Below are 16,768 nucleotides of genomic sequence, written 5' to 3'. Positions count from 1 at the left end.
CAAGGGTGAACAGAGAGTATGGTTATAATGCAACTTTAAACAGATCATAGTAACGGCACAGATAATCCAGAGCATAGTCAGCCTTACCTAACTGAACGTTTAGTTCAACTCCAACCCAGATGCCAGCTGAAAAATCCACCGTCCCAACATATCTCACTGTGCCCACCTTATTGCTTCCAACACAGACTTGCTCACCCACTGCCACCCAGCTAGGCAAGACATGGGTTTGATCTGCAGAAGCACTGTCTTCACAGTCAGACCCATCCAAGTGGTCCTTCCCAGTAAAATCATCTATGGAGATATCAGGATAAGTCTCACAGTCTGAAGTCTCTTTTACTACCAAAGGCCTTCCCGCAGCATTTGCAAGCTGACTGCCTGCTGTTGCAGAGCCCAGCTGGGTCTCACACGTGTCCTGCTCCTTGCCAGTTCCTGGGGATAACTCCGAGGTGCTCACTCCATTGGAGGACGCAACAGAACAGGGCTGTGGAGATGCTGAGTGGTCAAAGTCTTTTCCATCTTCGACACCCATGAACTCTGTAAATGAGTGATCTTCAACAATCTCCATTGCGTGCTCAACGGTAGCTTCACGTGCAGAAAATTCAACTGGATGACAAGCATTTCTGCCATCTGAGGAGCTTAGAGCTGAAAGTGATCCAACTCTGGGTAACTGCTGAGAGCCTGTGTCAGTGGCACTGAGGGACAGTGGAACTCGTTCTGTTAAGGCACTGTTTTCTTTGAGTGGTAACACAGGTAACTTTTCTCTCGCTAACTCCTTTTCTGCCTCACAAGATTCCTTGTTCAAGGATCTTGTATCATGTGCAAGGGATGATCCTGAAGGGTCATTAGAGTCCAGTTCCTTTGTGTGACAGGCTAGCTGGTCTGTGCTATCACTAGAGGGAATAAGCATGTCAGACAGAGTAGCATTAGAGGCACTGTGGGAAAAATAGCCACTAGTGATACTGCTAGTGGTGGGGCTGCGGGATACCTCTTTCTCAAGAGCACGTGAACTCATGAAGTCTGATTTAGAAGAAAACCACTCCCTGTTTTCCAGGCTAGCATTGTAAACACTGAAGTCAGCAAATTCCTCTGGTACGTAAGGTCGGAAAGTTTTAAAACTTTGTGGGCTTATCAGTTTCTTATGAATGGCCTCCAGCTCACTGTCCTCCTCCTCAGAATCCTGCAAAAGAGAGTCAAGTGGCATTAGCAGCCTACAACAGTAAAGTTCTCAAGAAAATTAACTGTACTTGATTTTTCCCTTCTGAATATGAAGAAACGTGCATTTAGTATTCCTCAGCTGGAGAAGAGAAGCTCCCTCTGAAAAGAACTGTTGGCAACGTAACCCTATCCACATTATCTGAGCCATTCAATTTTTACAAAATAAAGATTCCATCCAAATAGTCCAGAAAATATAAAGCAATATAGTTGGGCATAAGGAAAGTTTGCATTAAAAAGTTAGATATTCTCATATTTTCATCACATTCTGTTTTTGAAAGCCATGTATTACAAAACAATCCTGCTCGTTATTTGGGCTTATTAAACCTACTGAAGATATCTGATAGAACCACTTGACTATCTAACAAAATGGATACACAGGAACAGAGAAGGGCTGAAAGGGGCTCCGCTGCAATGCTGATTATTAATCATTCTGCACAATAGGGTTTTCTATTCATCTCACACCACTAAGGCAAAATAGTGTTGCTTACTCCTAGCTATCACACTTGAACACATTCACAATGCTTGAAAACAAAGGCAAAAAAAATCAAGGAAGCATTTACGTGCATTCATGTACATGTTTGGAGGGAAATACGTGACTCCAGTTAACCTGACAGAATTTGGAAGCAGCTCCCCCAGTTTCACAATGGGAAAGAGCAATGATATGTGGTGAAAAGTCCAAATGTGGCTTTCACAGAATGCATGGAAGCTGAGAACAAGGGGTTTGAGGACGTCAGTTTGTCAGGATGCATCTGAGCAACACCCCAGCAACACGGCCATGCAGCTCTCGTCAGGATGAAATACAGTAGGCATGACTCCACATCCAGGCTTTTCAAACACTTCATTTCTTCATTTAAAGACATGTGTTTGTATGCATGTGTATGAACACATATCTCATGTGTGTGCACACATAGATACACACATGCATGTATTAAATGATTCATTTATGATAAAGTCCCAAGAGTATAATACTAAAAAAAAAAACCCCAACCCAAAAAGCCTGTTGAAATATATAAAAGTTTAGAAGAACTTAAGTGCCTATTATTTCTTTATGTTCAATATGTATTTCAAATACTAATTAGTGCAAGTCTCAAAGACTGATCCTGCATGATAACCAAAGCAGTTTCACACTTTCTCCTCTTCCATGATTCATGGCAGGTTTCTGAAACACAATACTTAACCAGATGATCAAAGCACTGAGAACCAACACGTTTAAAGACAAAAATACTTAAGAGAAATTTTGCTGTATTTCATAATAACCAGGACAAAAAGTTTCAGCATGATTCATCTTAATGACATTCTCTTGACCCTTATCAGCTTTCTTTTCTACCTCAAGTCACTTAATCCCCTGCTGAAGCTACCTCTAACACAGTAATAGATAGAATATATATCAAATGTCTCTACTTACATAGGCCCATCATTCCTAGGAACTTCAGATCTTACCTTTTACCACTTAAGGCATTTTTGCCCATCCGTGATGATCTAATAATACAAGCACGACAAGGCATGCAGGTGAAGACAATACCTCTTCACTAGACTGTTTTAACCAGCTGGACAAACCCCACTGGCTTTCAGACTTAAGGAAGTCATGACCTCTGGATATCAGCCTCATTTTGGGTACACAATTAAAGACAGCATGAAATTAGCATGTGATTCAGCAATTATCTTAGGATTACTGCCTAAAGTTTTCAGTTTGCATCAGGACTACAACAAGTGCTTCAAATTCACTTGCTGATCTCATCTATACTTCTCAAAGTTTTATCAAAGGGAAGAAACTGAATCACGCCCCTCTCTACCTATCTTTAATACAATACTGTATTCTGTACTGATTGCATCTTCTCAGTGCCCCACTAAACGCCCCACTGAGTGTAACAAGTATTCTTAATACACCTTAAATTAAACAAATGTTTAAAATATTTGACAGATGAGGACAGAAAGTCAGACTCCTAAAGAAACTCATCACATGCAGGGAAAGAACTCATGCTACCATATTCTTTCAGTAAATCTTCTACCCTCCCTTCAATTTTCACTTCCAGGTCTTACAGTACTTATATTTTGCAGCCTGAAAAATCAGAACTCAGAAAATTTTCACCTGCTGTAACAGAAAACATACCCAGATACTTATACAGTGCCTGTCATTGCTGAACCCGAACTCTGAACACTGCAGACATGTCTGTATGACATCTCTCTTCTGCTTAAATAGCCTTGTATAACAAAGCCTCTAATATATAGGCAAATAGATTTGTTCAGCTTGCTTATGTCAGAGTGTTCACAGAATTGTTTATGATGGAAGGCATCTTAAGACCAATCCTCTCACCCAGTCTGGGTCACTAGAGCAAACTGTCCAGGGCAGTGTCCATGTGGGTGAATTTTGAGCTTCTCCAAGGATGGAGGCTCCACACTCTGCACAATCCGTTTCAGCATTTGACTGTTCTCACAGTGAAAAAAGTATTTTCTTATGTTCAAGTGAAATCTCTTATTTCAGTTTGTGCCCACTGCCTATCCTGCCACTTGTACTATTGAGAATCGTATTATCAAGGTTGGAAAAGACCTCCAAAATCATCCAGTCCAACCACCCACCTACCACCAATTTTGCCCCACTAAACCATGTCCCTTAGTATGACCTCTAAACATTTCTTGAACACTTCCAGTGATGGTGACTTCACCAGCTCCCTGGACAGCCTGTTCAATATCTCACCACTCTTTGGGAAAGAAATTTTTCCTAACATCCAACCTGAATCTCCCCTGGTTCTACTTGAGGCCATTATCTGTTGCCCTATCACTAGTTAGTAGGGAGAACAGGCTGACCCTGACCTTGCCACAGCCTGCCTTCAGGAAGCTGTACAGAATGATAAGGTCACCCCTGAGCCTCCTCTTCTCCAGATTGAACAATCCCAGTTCTCTCAGATGCTCATCATAAGACCTGTGCTCCAGACTCTTCACCAACTTCATTGCCCTTCTCTGGGCATGCTTCAGGGCCTTGATGTCTTTCCCATACTGAGAAGGATCTGCCCTTTTTCTACTCCCTCCCATTAAGTATTTTTTATGCATTAAGATTCCCTAAGAGCCTTTTCTCCTCCAGGATGTACAGTCCCAGCTCTCAGCCTCTCTCTCCTCAAATGCCAGCTGCACCAAGTGCAGTGGTGACCTTTGTAGCTGTGCAACAAGACTCACGTCAGTAAGCCCTAATCTTCTCTGCACTGCAGAGCCCAGAACTGAACACAGTATTTCAGACACAGGCTCAGCAGAGCTGAATAGAGAGCAGGAATCTCTTCACTCAGCCTGCTGATGATGCCCAGTGTAACTGTTGGTTTTCTCTGTAGCAAGGATATGTCCAGATTGCCACAGGCAATTATGGCTCATGGCCAGCTTGCTGTCCATAAGGGTTTCAGTGTCCTTTCAGCCTTGGTCCTGGTGATATTCCTCCCCAGATGTAGTGTCTCATATTTCTACTTGTTGAACATGACAATATTCTTCTCTGCCAAGTTCTCCAGCTTGTTGAGGACCCTCTGAATGGCAACACAATTTTTTGGTCTACCAGTTGCTTCTCCCAGTTTTGCATCACCTGCAAACTTGCTGACAGTGTATTCTGTCCAGGTCATTACTGAAGATGCTGAGCAGTACTGAGCCCCAGTATTTCAGACAGAGACTAAGCCACTTGTTACACGCCTCCAAGAAGTTTCTGTGCTTCTGGCAGCTCTCTCGGCCCAAGCATGCAGCCAGTTTTTAATTTACCTCAGCATCCACTTATTCAATCTATACATGCTGGCCTGTCTACAATGATGTTATAGGACATGGTGCCAAAGGCTTTGCGAGCATCAAGTTAAATAACGCTGCTCTCCCCTCATCCACTAAGCTAGTCACTGTAGTGTAGAAGGTGACTCATAAATCCATGATGATGACCTGATCACATTCTTGTTCTTCAAGTGTTTAGAAATGCAGATTGAGGATTTTCTCCATCACCTTCTCACGAACGGAACTGAGGCTGACCGGTCTGTAGTGTGCTGAATCTTCCTGCTCTCTCCCAGTTTCCGTGACCATTCAGGGGTAACTGAGAGCAGCCTCACAACAACACCAGTTAGCTTCCTCTGCACTCATGCTGGATATGCATATACAGTAAAAGTGCTGCTCAAACTGGTGGCCCTCTGCCAAGGGCAAATCTAACTCGTTCCAAACTTTTCCTTGAGTCTTGGGGCCTGAAGTTCCTGCAGGCTTGTTTTTGCAGGTAAATATGGAATAAAGACAACATTGTGTACCTCTGCTTTCTCCAAGACATCTGTGACAAGTTCCCTTGTTCCATTCAGGAGCACAATTAACTGAAATGTCCACATGTGTCTATGTGACAAGATCTCCAGTCTAACTTGGAGATTTTTCTTTTTCCCCCATTTTCTCCCCCAAAACAAAACAAACAGAAGGGTGTGCTAGCTGACCTCATTTTTCTTTTATCCTACATTTTTGAAGTGATCACTACTCACTGACCCTTATCTGTAACAAGGCCTCATTTTCATTTCTGTAACATTCAATTTGTATTAGAAGCTTTTAGTAGATATAAGTCAGTCTCGCTATCCATACAAGACAGCCTCTTAAGTTGAACAAAGATTTCCAATCACATTAAATCTTTGTTAGCAGGGCAATCAGTATCTGAAGATGTCTAAGTTGTCTAAATCTGACAAGTCCAACCAGATTTCAGACTATCTGCTCAAGTAATGGCTTGGCAGCTTTTGCTTGCAACTTTTTATGTATATTATTTGGATTTAATTTGAAACTATTTATTTCTCTAGGGAGGATTGACAGTGCTATGAAATGGTACGCAATAGCTTTTAAAGTGATTTACATTATTGAAAACTCTTATTTTGATCTGAAATTTATAGGTAGTCCCTTAAAAGGAAAGTGCAGAATTTATATCCACTTTGAGACCATTCAAACATAAAAGCATTATGCAAAATCATCTTTCTGCATATTGAAGTTCACCTAATACTCATCTCTGATGGATATTTTCTCAATTAATCTCCTTACTCCTCCTCTTTCAGCCTTACCTTGCAATTTTCTGCATAGAACAAAAGCTTTGTAAGTGAGTTTCAAAACACTACGGACTGTCACTTATCAAACAATCTACTTTTTCAGATGTTACAAGAACTCTCCAAATAGTTACATACTTTGCAAAGGAAGTACCATGTCTGGTGGACAGTAAGCAAACACCCACTTGAGACCAAGAGGCATTTTCTTAACAGTCTTCTGTTTCACCACAGAATCCTGCAAGCCCTGCAAGATGCCTCATCTAACTGGAAAAGAATTTCAGGGGACACAGGAATCATGCCTAGAATCCACCTGGATAAAAGTCAGTGTAAATGAGAAATGGTTTTGCAGACACACAGACATCAACAACACGATCAGGAGATTAATAAAAATCACATTGCCAGTAATCAACAGTTTGGGGGTTATCTAACATCAGAAATCCCAAACCTAAGTTACAGAGATGCAGTCTCATTCCTAGATTATGGCATTTCCTTTCAGAGCACCTCTTGAGCCTCCAGATGGAGAAATTCTAAAAGTAAAGCAATTTCAGGGCCATTTAAATTCCTGAGCATTTCAGATGTGGGGAAAAAAGAAGGAAGCCTTCTTGTACTGCTCAGGCTGCTGGAATAACCAAAGTATAAAATCTTTGAAAAACTGATAAATTGCAAGCACCCTCCTGGGAGATAACAGAAAAAACTGTTATATAAAACAGATCTAAGAACTGGTTACAGAAGGAATGCCCCAGAAAGAACTAAGGACATAAGATGACAAATCAAGATATAGTAATAACAGAAGCAAAGTAAGCAAGAACAAAAAGCAGTTTCCAAACACCTGCTTAGTAACAGTAAGTTACTGAGTAGTAACCTAGTTTGTTACTAGTTAAAAAGTACTTAAGTTTTCATATCCCTGAATTATAGCTCTGAAGGAACCTCAAAGATGCCCATTTCAGTTTTTAATTTGAAGTTAATAACACTTATTTGGTGGTTGCACCACAGTTGCTTCGACATTAAGTTTATTGCCCACTGACAGGATTTGCTCCTACACACACAAAAAAACCAAAACCCAATCCTGAGACACATAATTACAGGCAGTATGCAAATACAATCAGTATAAAGACATTACTCTGCCCTTGGCATATTTCACTGTATTCATTTTATAGAGGGCACACCCTTGTGTCAGACTGCTTTGGAACACAGGTGGAAGTGCCACCTGAAATTTCAGGTTCAAAGCTGCATTTAAGGCCAAGTAAAGAAAAGCCTTTTCTAAGCCACTTAAGCCCTCTGCCTTTGACAGATGCTTTGAATATTCCAGAAAATGTTAAGATCATGGCCAAACATGCGAAAAAGGCCAAATATTACTCTCACGTCTACCTAGATGCAAAATACAAGTCCCATTAAAATTATGGACTTCTGTATGTTTGGTCACTTTGTTGTTATAATACATTTTATATACAGTACAATTTAAAAGATGCAAGAAAGAATCACACTTGAAGCTACATCAATCCTCCAGTGATTAGTTAGGAGTAAGAGGCTCTGTGCTTTGCAGCAATCGTTCAGAGTATAGATAAATAACGTGAAACCTTCACTTGCAATCAGAGAGGAGCAGACTGCTGAAGTTTCATGTGGAGGCACGATGCTGCCCAACTCATCTGAACTGCCCTCAACTCGTACTGAGGACACTATTCTTCCACATGCAAGAAATGCTTACTCCAGCAGCCTAGCTAGCACACAGACTTGTTCCAGCTCTGAAAAACACAGAGTAGCCTGGGAAGCCTTACAAAGGCTTCCTTTCTAAGAGATTAAAAAAACTCAACCAATAATCAAAAAATAAAAACACACACAAAAAACAAGCCAGAAACCATCATTTGCAAAACTCAATGCAAAAAGCTTCTCAATATCCTCCCTAGGATAGGGAGCAGCTGCCAGTTCTTACCTGTCTCCTCTGTACTCATTCCAGCAATCAGACAGAAGAGCAGATCCAGCTGAAACATAACTAGCTCTATGCATAGTTTTTCACCTAGGTGGATCAGTCCCCTTAATATGGCTTACTATGCAACCAAAGAAGAACCTACGCCGAGGCAAGACAAGTCAGTGCAAGGGCATGAGCAAGCATCCGGGAACTCAAAGTACAGCTCTTTCCAGTGCCTCGTAGGCTACAGTGAGTCTGAAGCATTCAGTGAGTTAGTTTCAGTCTAATTGGAAATGTCTGATGCAGGAGACTGCCCTTTTCCAGCTCCAAAAGCTCCTGCTTATCTTTGGAAAACACCACAGGCAAATATCCACGTTAATTCACAGCATGCATGGGCTGCTTTGACTGAAGGGATCACAATTGCCCTGATGTTGCTATGGAAGATTTTCTAACAGATTACGTTCTATGGGATGTTTTTCAACTCAGTGGAAGATTTTGCCTTCCAAATACCTTTCATGCTATTTGTGTCTGTGACTCAGCTGACATACTGACTCACACCTCCTTATGGAAAAGTAACACGATGGAGACGAAAACAGCTGCAACACAGGAACAGCAGCCAAGCTTCTAAAGCATGCACCAGAACTCTCTCAGGAGACTTTGGTGCAACAATCTACATTAGAAATAACCAAAAGTGATTTTTCTCACAGCATGGCTAAGTGGCAGGAAATGAAAATGCTGAACAGGAATCCCTCACTAGAACCTTGAGTAACTGCTCATAGTACTATTCAAGGGAAATAAATTCAAGGTTCCAAATGCTAAATCTAAAGCTCTGATTAGAGCAAATATTCACAGCCATTTTCCACAGCTCAAAAACCAAGTTCTTCATAAAGCAGAAATGATGCATCTTTTGTTGAAGCAGCAGTGAGAAAACAACAATTTGACAGCTGAATAGAAAAATAAAAACCCTCCACCTAATTGCACCACCTGAATTACGATGAAGAGAGGCTGCAGGTTAATTAAGAGCAGCAACCTTATTTTAGTGATATTAATCCCACACCAGGCAATTAGATAAAGCTTTTATAGCGTACCCACACCTAAATGCAGTTACTTACACCAAGTGGGATCATTCCATTTACTCTGGGGTATAGTCACAAAATCTGGATAACATACAAGGCATATTAGAGTGACAACAACGTGATCCACTAAGCTACACTTTACTTGATTATTTGTGCCCTGTAAAAACTGAAGCCTCCCATTTTCCACCCTCCCCACGAGAGGAATCACATAAATTAAAAAAAAAAAAAAACAAAACCAAAAACCCACCAACAATTATTTCCAATTAAAGATTGCATTTGTAAGCCAAGCAAGCAAGTGCTCATTATAATTATTAGTTATAATCACAAGTGATTGTATCCACATTACTCCTTCTTTTCCTGCTGCAGTAGCATGAAGTACCTAAAGCCCACCACCAAAGGGCCCTAAGCCCACCACCAGGCCTCGTAACAGAAGCTGGTACAGAACTTACAATCTTTTCCTCATGTATGCTATTGCTTTCTACAGGCATGCTGTTGGCATTACTTCCTGAAGGCACAACACAGCCAGCACAATGCACCTGAGATGAAGGCATACTCTGCAAAGGTTAAGACACACAACACATCACACAAACCACGAAGGCTAAATATGCATGTGAGGCAGAAAGGCATTAAGACACGATGAAAGCCAAACACTCATAGTGGCCACACGTGTCACCAAATCTCAAGTTAACAGGCAGAAAGACTCATGTGTTTGCACTCTTCTCAACAGTGTTTTATGATGAAGAATAAAAGTCAGGCTTCTAACCACCACAGAATTACTAGAATCACTAGAACTAGATAGAATTAATTAAAAAAAAAAAAAAAAGGGGGGGGGTTATTGTTACTTTTAAGTAGAAATACGCAGTAAAGGAGAATACTTACCAAGAAGTGAAACAAACCCAATACTTCAGGTAAAAAAATAAACAATGAAAAACCCACCAAATATAATGAATTTTAACCAAATAATTACATAACTGTATTGGAACAGAAGCATGTGGCAATCAGTTTGCCAAGAATGCAAAATTAGTTGATTCCACAAAGAACAAGGTAGCTTGCACATATTACCTCCTGACTAAGCAGAGGTCGACTTTCAAGTGGGGTCTTCCTTTTATGCTCCTCTTTCACTGGCATTAAGGGTTTGAAAAACTTGGGTGGCTGAGGAGAAAATGCTTTAAAAGGGCTGGCCATTAAAGCATGAGAATTCTCTGACGTGATACCTAAGGGGCAAAAAAAATAAAATAAATGATGTTCTACTTTGGTTCTTCATATCTTAACTGCAAGAGCAAACATTCAAAATACTAGAAGGTTAAGCTGCGCATTTGGCAAATTGATGGCTGCAGAAAGAATGGCAGTATTTTAGTATTTAACCACTGACTCAAGCATGAGATCTAGAGTGATCTAGAGATGCAGAGCTCTACAAAGGCAGATTGTTTTCCTCTGAGCTGTCTAGAAAGAGAAGGAAAGTAGAGAACAGCAGTATCTGCCCTTTCCATTCTGAGGCTCCAGTTTTTTTTCTTTTTATCTCAGTCATAAAAAGTGGGAAGCATCCCTGAAACTCAAACTGACAGCTTTTTGCTTCCTGTGCCTCATCTTTCTCTGTCCACAACACTGCAATTCTGCACAGGAGCCAAGCCAGTGTAACTAGGCTGATGAAAAAGAAAGTTATGGGCAAGGAAGCACTGGCTCAACCAACACTTCCTGTCCAAGAAGAGCAGGTTACAACTCAACCTAAAGAAAATAAGACATCTGTGATTGCTGACATGAAAGAACAAATATTCAAACAATGCAAAGAACCTGCAAAAGGAGTCTTCCCACTTTCACACAAGCCTCTTCATTGTCAAATTCATAAATCTGCAGCAGCTTTTCCTTTTCTCTCCTCCCTGTTTTGATCCACGTTTATCTTGTCTTGTATTTGATTCTGAGCACTCTTACATTTTCCTGAATATCTTCATACATTTCTCTCCCCCCCATTCACAGATTATGTTAAGCTGCTAAAGCAAGAAGCTGGATAAAGCATTTAAATAGGAGAAAAGAACTGAGAATTTAATAGGAAGAAATTTTTATCTGTTTTTTATCTGACTTCCAATCTAGCACAGTGATTAAAACCACAAGCAAAATCATTACACATATACTTTAGAGTCTCACCGCTGCCCTCTTTGCTCTTGCGTGGTGACTCCCTGGGTAAAGTACCATAGCATGATACATCCTGATAACTGGAAGAACAGTCAGACATATCTAGGTGACTTTCAGACCAACCCTAAGAAACAAAAATACATAAATATACATGCTGATACAGGAAAACATGGAGAAGTTAATAGGTAAACTCAAAAGCTCATTTTATTCTTTTTTTAAAACCTCAAATATATCAATTTTACAACTTCAAGATATTTTTCTGTCTTGAAAATGATGGATAATTCAGAAGCAACTAGATTTTCTTTGATAATATGAGAGATGGTCCAAAAGTAATCCCTATTTTATTATGCTGGCCCACGACATCAGAGGCAGATGATAACAGTATGGCAGTGGATGTTGAACTTTCCCATCAATACTCTGTTTTCTCTAAGGTTTTCTCTATCTTTCTCCTTCTTAAATATCATTTTCTATAATTCTAATATAAAAAGCAGAGGTGAACAAGAGTTTAATTCAAAATAGGATGTAATTAGCATTTGTTACATATATTATGTAAACATACTTTTTTTAACTTCACACTTCCATACCTTATCATCTTCATCACAGGCAGAAAGATCTAGTCGGCTACAGGACACCTACAAGACACCAAGAGGTAGAAATGACAAAATGCATTCCTTTTATTTATAAGATACCTTAAGGAGACACCGAACATTTAGTCCTAACTTTTCAGATAAGATTACTTAGAAGGACAGCTACATTTGTTCTGTCTGAGTGGGTGATACAATAATGCATAAAACACACACAAAATGGAAACTATCCCTTCCACCATGAAAAGAAGTAAAAGAGACTTTTACATCAAAGTGAAAAACAAAAAGTAATGTGAATAACTGCAGCCATCATTCTACAGTTCTTCTCAGACTATTACCTTTCTACAAGAAGGAGAGTTCTGACCAACTCTCCCTCTGCCCTTGCTTTCTTCCAGAAAGGAAAACTGTGAGCAGGGATTTCTATTGGATGACTGACTTTTTTCATGCATGTCAACCTTCCTACAGGTTGACTAGCTCTATTTCAGAATAATCATTACCATATCACATCGTGCAAGTATTCCATCAGTACACAGACAACACCATTCCACCCAGTTCACACGAATTTACCAGAGGAGAAAGGTTCTTACATTGTGGACATTTGGTGTGCTCATGCTTCTGCGGATGTTTCTTGCTTTGGTAGAGAGTGCTTCTTTGACTGTAACTGCCTATGTAGAAGAACAGATCCCACTTAAATAGTGCTGTTATCAGTGATGAACAATGTCCTCATGAGAAGCAATCAAACAGGACAGAATCACGGAATCATTGAGGTCAGAAGAGATCTCTGGTGGTTTTATGGTTCAACCTCTCTGGGTTCAAGTGGCTGCCTACCTACAGCCACTTACCTAAGGGAACATCCAAATGCCTTTTAACTATCTCCATGGGAGGAAACTCTTCAAATCCATTCCATTGCTCAGTCACTCACACAGCAAAGAACTGCTTCACTTCCTGATGTACAGACAGAACATCCATTGCCTCTTATCCTGTCACTTGGCACCATTGAAAAGAGTCTGCTTCTGCTGTGTTTGAACCCTCGTTCTAGTTACTGAAATGATTGAAATACAATGAAATGATCTACTACCCCACCCTCCAGCCTTCCTTCTGCAGTCTGAGAAGTCCTAACTTTGTCTTTTCATCACAGGAGAGATGTTGCAGTTCCTTCATTAACATTTTGGCCCTATGCTGTATTCACTCCAGTATGTCTGGGTTTCTCGTGCACAGGCGAGCCAAGAACTGGACACAGCACTCCAGATGTGGCTTCACCAGTGCTGAGTAGAGGAGAAGGATCACCTCCATTGACTTGCTGGCAATACCTAGTGCCTAATGCAACTCAGGACACTACTATTCTTCTTTGCTGCAAAGGCACTTTGGTGGCTCATGATCAACTTGGTGTCCATGAGGGAACTCCAGGTTCTTTCCTGTCAAAATGTTTTCCAGCTGGATGCCCCCAGCACGTCCTGGTGCTTTGTCCCTCTCCAGGAGCAGAACTTTGCACTTCTCCTTGTTGAACTTCATGAGATTTCTATTACTCATTTCTCCATCATGTCAAAGTCCCTCTGGATGGCAGCATAACCCTTTGGTATAATCAACACTCCCTGTAGTTTTGAGTCATCTGCAAAATTCCCGAGGGTTCGCTCCATTCAGATCATTAATACAGATGTTAAACAGAACTAGGCCCAGTACCAATCTCTAGGGTAACTGCTAGTTACTGGGCTGCAAGCAGGCCTTGTGCCACTGATCACCACACACTGGGCCCTGAAATTCAGCCAGAATCTTTTTTTTTCCCCCCAGTGTGCTTAATGACAACAAACAGGGCCTGCATTTGCAAATCTTAATTTGCACACACAGTCACCAAAACTTCTATCTGGAATCCAAATCCATACTTTGGCTTTTGCCTGTTCAGCTTCTGACTATGACACCACTAACATACTCTACTTAATCCACCTCTGCTGCAATTCTGTATTTCACACAAGTATCTCAGTCTTACATTTATCCCACATTGTTCAGTGTTCTCACTCAACTGAAGAGTTGAAAAACAAGCAATTCTTATTTTAAAACGAAAACCACCCACATCCTCTACTTAAATTGTAATTAAAAAGTTCAAAAGATGCCCTAAGTGCCTTTTCCTTACCTGCCTTAGTCGTTCAAGACTCAAAATGTTCTCCACTTGCAGAACTCCACGTGTGTATTTCTCAATGTAAGTTTCACCATCAGATGTACCCTCATTTTCACTCCTTGCAGCCATCAGAGCTAAGGTCTCACGATCCTCAATTTCTTCTGTAGCCTAAATTGCAAGTTATACTGTTTAGCCTTTCAAGTTGAAGTGTGTTGTTTCTAAGGTGTTGACTCCCATCATCTCAATTCAGAAATTAATCAGTAATCCTAACGATAATCAACAATCCAAGACTTTTCAACACGTGTAAATGATGCTGAAAGGAAGTAAATGCAACTTCCTTCTTGAACCTCAGACTCTCTGCATAACTTCTCTAGAACTTAAATTCTAAGTATTATCATACAAAACAATTACACGGGGACTACACTATTTGTTTTCATTTGTCCAGTTTACCTTTAAAATCAATTTTTGAATACATTTTCAATTTCTACAAGTTTGCAATATAAAAACCAGTTCATATTCCTGTTGAAATAAATTTCTCAGCTGTTTTTCTGTTTTCATTGACATGAATTCCCTTTCGAGTAGCCTCTGCATTTCCCTGTAGTGGCTAATACAATTTCATAATACAAGAACACAGTTTACACAGTAAGATAGAAAATAAAATCCTCAGTTTTCTACTGTTTATAGGTAGAAATGATCTCACTATTGAGCTACAGGGTATGCACTTTGGCAAGCTGCCTCATATCAATAAAGCAGGGCTCACTGCAATAGGTCATTCTGTTACTTTCAGTGAATTTGCCAGAGAAACATGGTGCAATTTACCTTAGGTATATTAGATACTATTTCATAGGTTACTCCACAGGCATAGTATATATTTTTCAAGGATATTCTTCTTTTCAGGCTCTGGGTAAAACTCTAGAAATAAAGTAATTTTCAGTTACTTCTTTGATAATGATTACTTACAGTGCTTTAAGACAAAAAAAAAGTTGCAGTGCAAAAGTTTAATTTACCACATAAGCACAATTTTCAGGACAATGATTTAGAAAGTTCCTTTTCAGTATTCACAGTCCTTAAAAGTACTCGACACAGCCCTGTGCTCAGTATAAAATGCTGCAAAGTTCAAATAGTAACAGTTTACTCCTGTTTTTCACTGAAGCTCAGTTCCTGTGTTATAACCTGTAACTGAGAAACTGTGGCTGTAGGAAGTCTAATATGCTAACACTCCTCATTTTGCCAGCCACCTGTTAAAAAAGCAGAAAATTCCTTTTGCTATAGCAAAGCACAACTCTGATTTCTAGCCACAGCTGGAACAGTAACCACAGCTTTTACAGTTATAGTCACAGACTTGGTATGCTTCATTATCAGATTAGTAAGCCTTTATGTCATGAACTGTAAACTTAACTTCCACCTCATAAGGCATTTTAGACAAATGAAAGTAGCAAGGGAAAATATCTCAAATACAAAAAGGAGAGGAATTCAGCTATTAGTAAGTTATTTAGTAGCACAACAGCTGCTTGGTGTCCCAACTCCACTTCCCTTTCCCACTGCAAAATCTGAAGCATTTCTGACATATGCTCTTGGTCTCAGTTGTCTGGGAAATAGAAAGCAATGCAATTTTAGAGAGCATCTCATTGTCCAAGCTACTTTTTTTGTTGTTGTTTTTGTAAAAGTAGCATCTGCCATGCTGTGAACCAAATCAGGTTGAAAAACAAACAGCTCAAAGGGCTGTACCAGACAAACACAGCATCACTGCAACCCGTGCTAATCTGTTTTTCATTTGTCTTTCATAAGAACAGGAGACATGCAAAACAAAGCAAGCAGCTAGGAAAACATTCATAAAATCAGGGATATAAAACAAAATTAGTAATAACATATGAACTTATTACCTGCTTGTTATAAATATTGGCTGCAATCCTTTTCCGTAAGACCAGTTCCATTGCAGCAGGATGGCTGAGCTGCACAGTAGTCTTCACTATTAAGTAAATCCTCTCATTTTGAGGAGTTACTCTATTCAGATGCACAGAATCATGGACAGAAGAGTCCCAGGCAGCAGTGGCTGAAACCTACACAGAGAAATCACACGGAAAAAGGAAAATCAAAGCCTCAATTACTTCGACAAGTAATTTGCAATGATTTCACATGGCGTAAAACAATACTTCTGTGAAAGGACAGTGAGTATTCATTGTGCAAAATTAAGTAAAATGACCCTTTCATAATAAGGAACAAATCAGAAGGACCATAAAAATAGGTGTTAAGATATCACAGAACATGATGGAACACAAAATCCTTGCCCAAAAAGAAAGTTTACAACCAGAGGAACACAGAGGGGAAAACTGAAGGAAGAAAAACAAACCATTATTGACAGTTTATTGAATTCAATGACAATGCTTCCACTTGTTAGATTAAGTTACAATTTTCTGTACAGAATAAACCTGTTCCCATATTGCAGAAAATCTTTTTCCTTCCCTGTCTCCTGCATCTCAGCATGCCATTTATTCTGCAAATGATCTGTTAAGTATTGGCTTGAGAAGGCACAGAAAGTGGAAGACACACATGTTGACTGATTCCAGGTATGTTTTGGAATTTCTTATTTACAACAATTCTCAATTTATTGCACTTAAGAAGGAATCATGTACTACAAAAGAAAAAGCTTTATTTAATCACTAAGCTTTGCCTGGTGAGGACAAAGGAAGCAGTTTCCTCTGAAAAATCAAAGAGCCCGCAAGAGAAAG

At 39.9% G+C, this 16,768-nt stretch overlaps 1 protein-coding gene across 5 annotated transcripts in view; it reads right to left on the bottom strand.

Annotated features, from left to right (window-relative positions):
* KIF13A (kinesin family member 13A) overlaps positions 1 to 16,768 on the bottom strand; it is a 110,854-nt gene that overhangs the window by 1,821 nt on the left and 92,265 nt on the right. For 2 of the 5 annotated variants that reach the window (XM_042868650.1, XM_042868651.1), the window contains 8 exons: positions 15,923 to 16,099; positions 14,859 to 14,951; positions 14,055 to 14,207; positions 12,514 to 12,591; positions 11,927 to 11,974; positions 11,355 to 11,466; positions 10,275 to 10,426; positions 88 to 1,177 (listed from right to left, as the gene is read on the bottom strand). In XM_042868650.1, the coding sequence (XP_042724584.1) occupies positions 88 to 1,177; positions 10,275 to 10,426; positions 11,355 to 11,466; positions 11,927 to 11,974; positions 12,514 to 12,591; positions 14,055 to 14,207; positions 14,859 to 14,951; positions 15,923 to 16,099 (1,903 nt within the window). Of the gene's footprint in view, positions 1 to 87; positions 1,178 to 9,248; positions 9,294 to 9,661; positions 9,767 to 10,274; positions 10,427 to 11,354; positions 11,467 to 11,926; positions 11,975 to 12,513; positions 12,592 to 14,054; positions 14,208 to 14,858; positions 14,952 to 15,922; positions 16,100 to 16,768 lie in introns of those variants that run through there. The other 3 variants (XM_042868654.1, XM_042868655.1, XM_042868653.1) reach the window with 3 other exon arrangements.

Source organism: Lagopus leucura, unplaced genomic scaffold, assembly GCF_019238085.1.
Source record: "Lagopus leucura isolate 7727_CA_CO unplaced genomic scaffold, USGS_WTPT01 Super-Scaffold_100002, whole genome shotgun sequence".
NCBI classification, from domain to species: Eukaryota; Metazoa; Chordata; class Aves; order Galliformes; family Phasianidae; genus Lagopus; species Lagopus leucura.
This window is presented reverse-complemented; position numbering and strand designations above follow the sequence as displayed.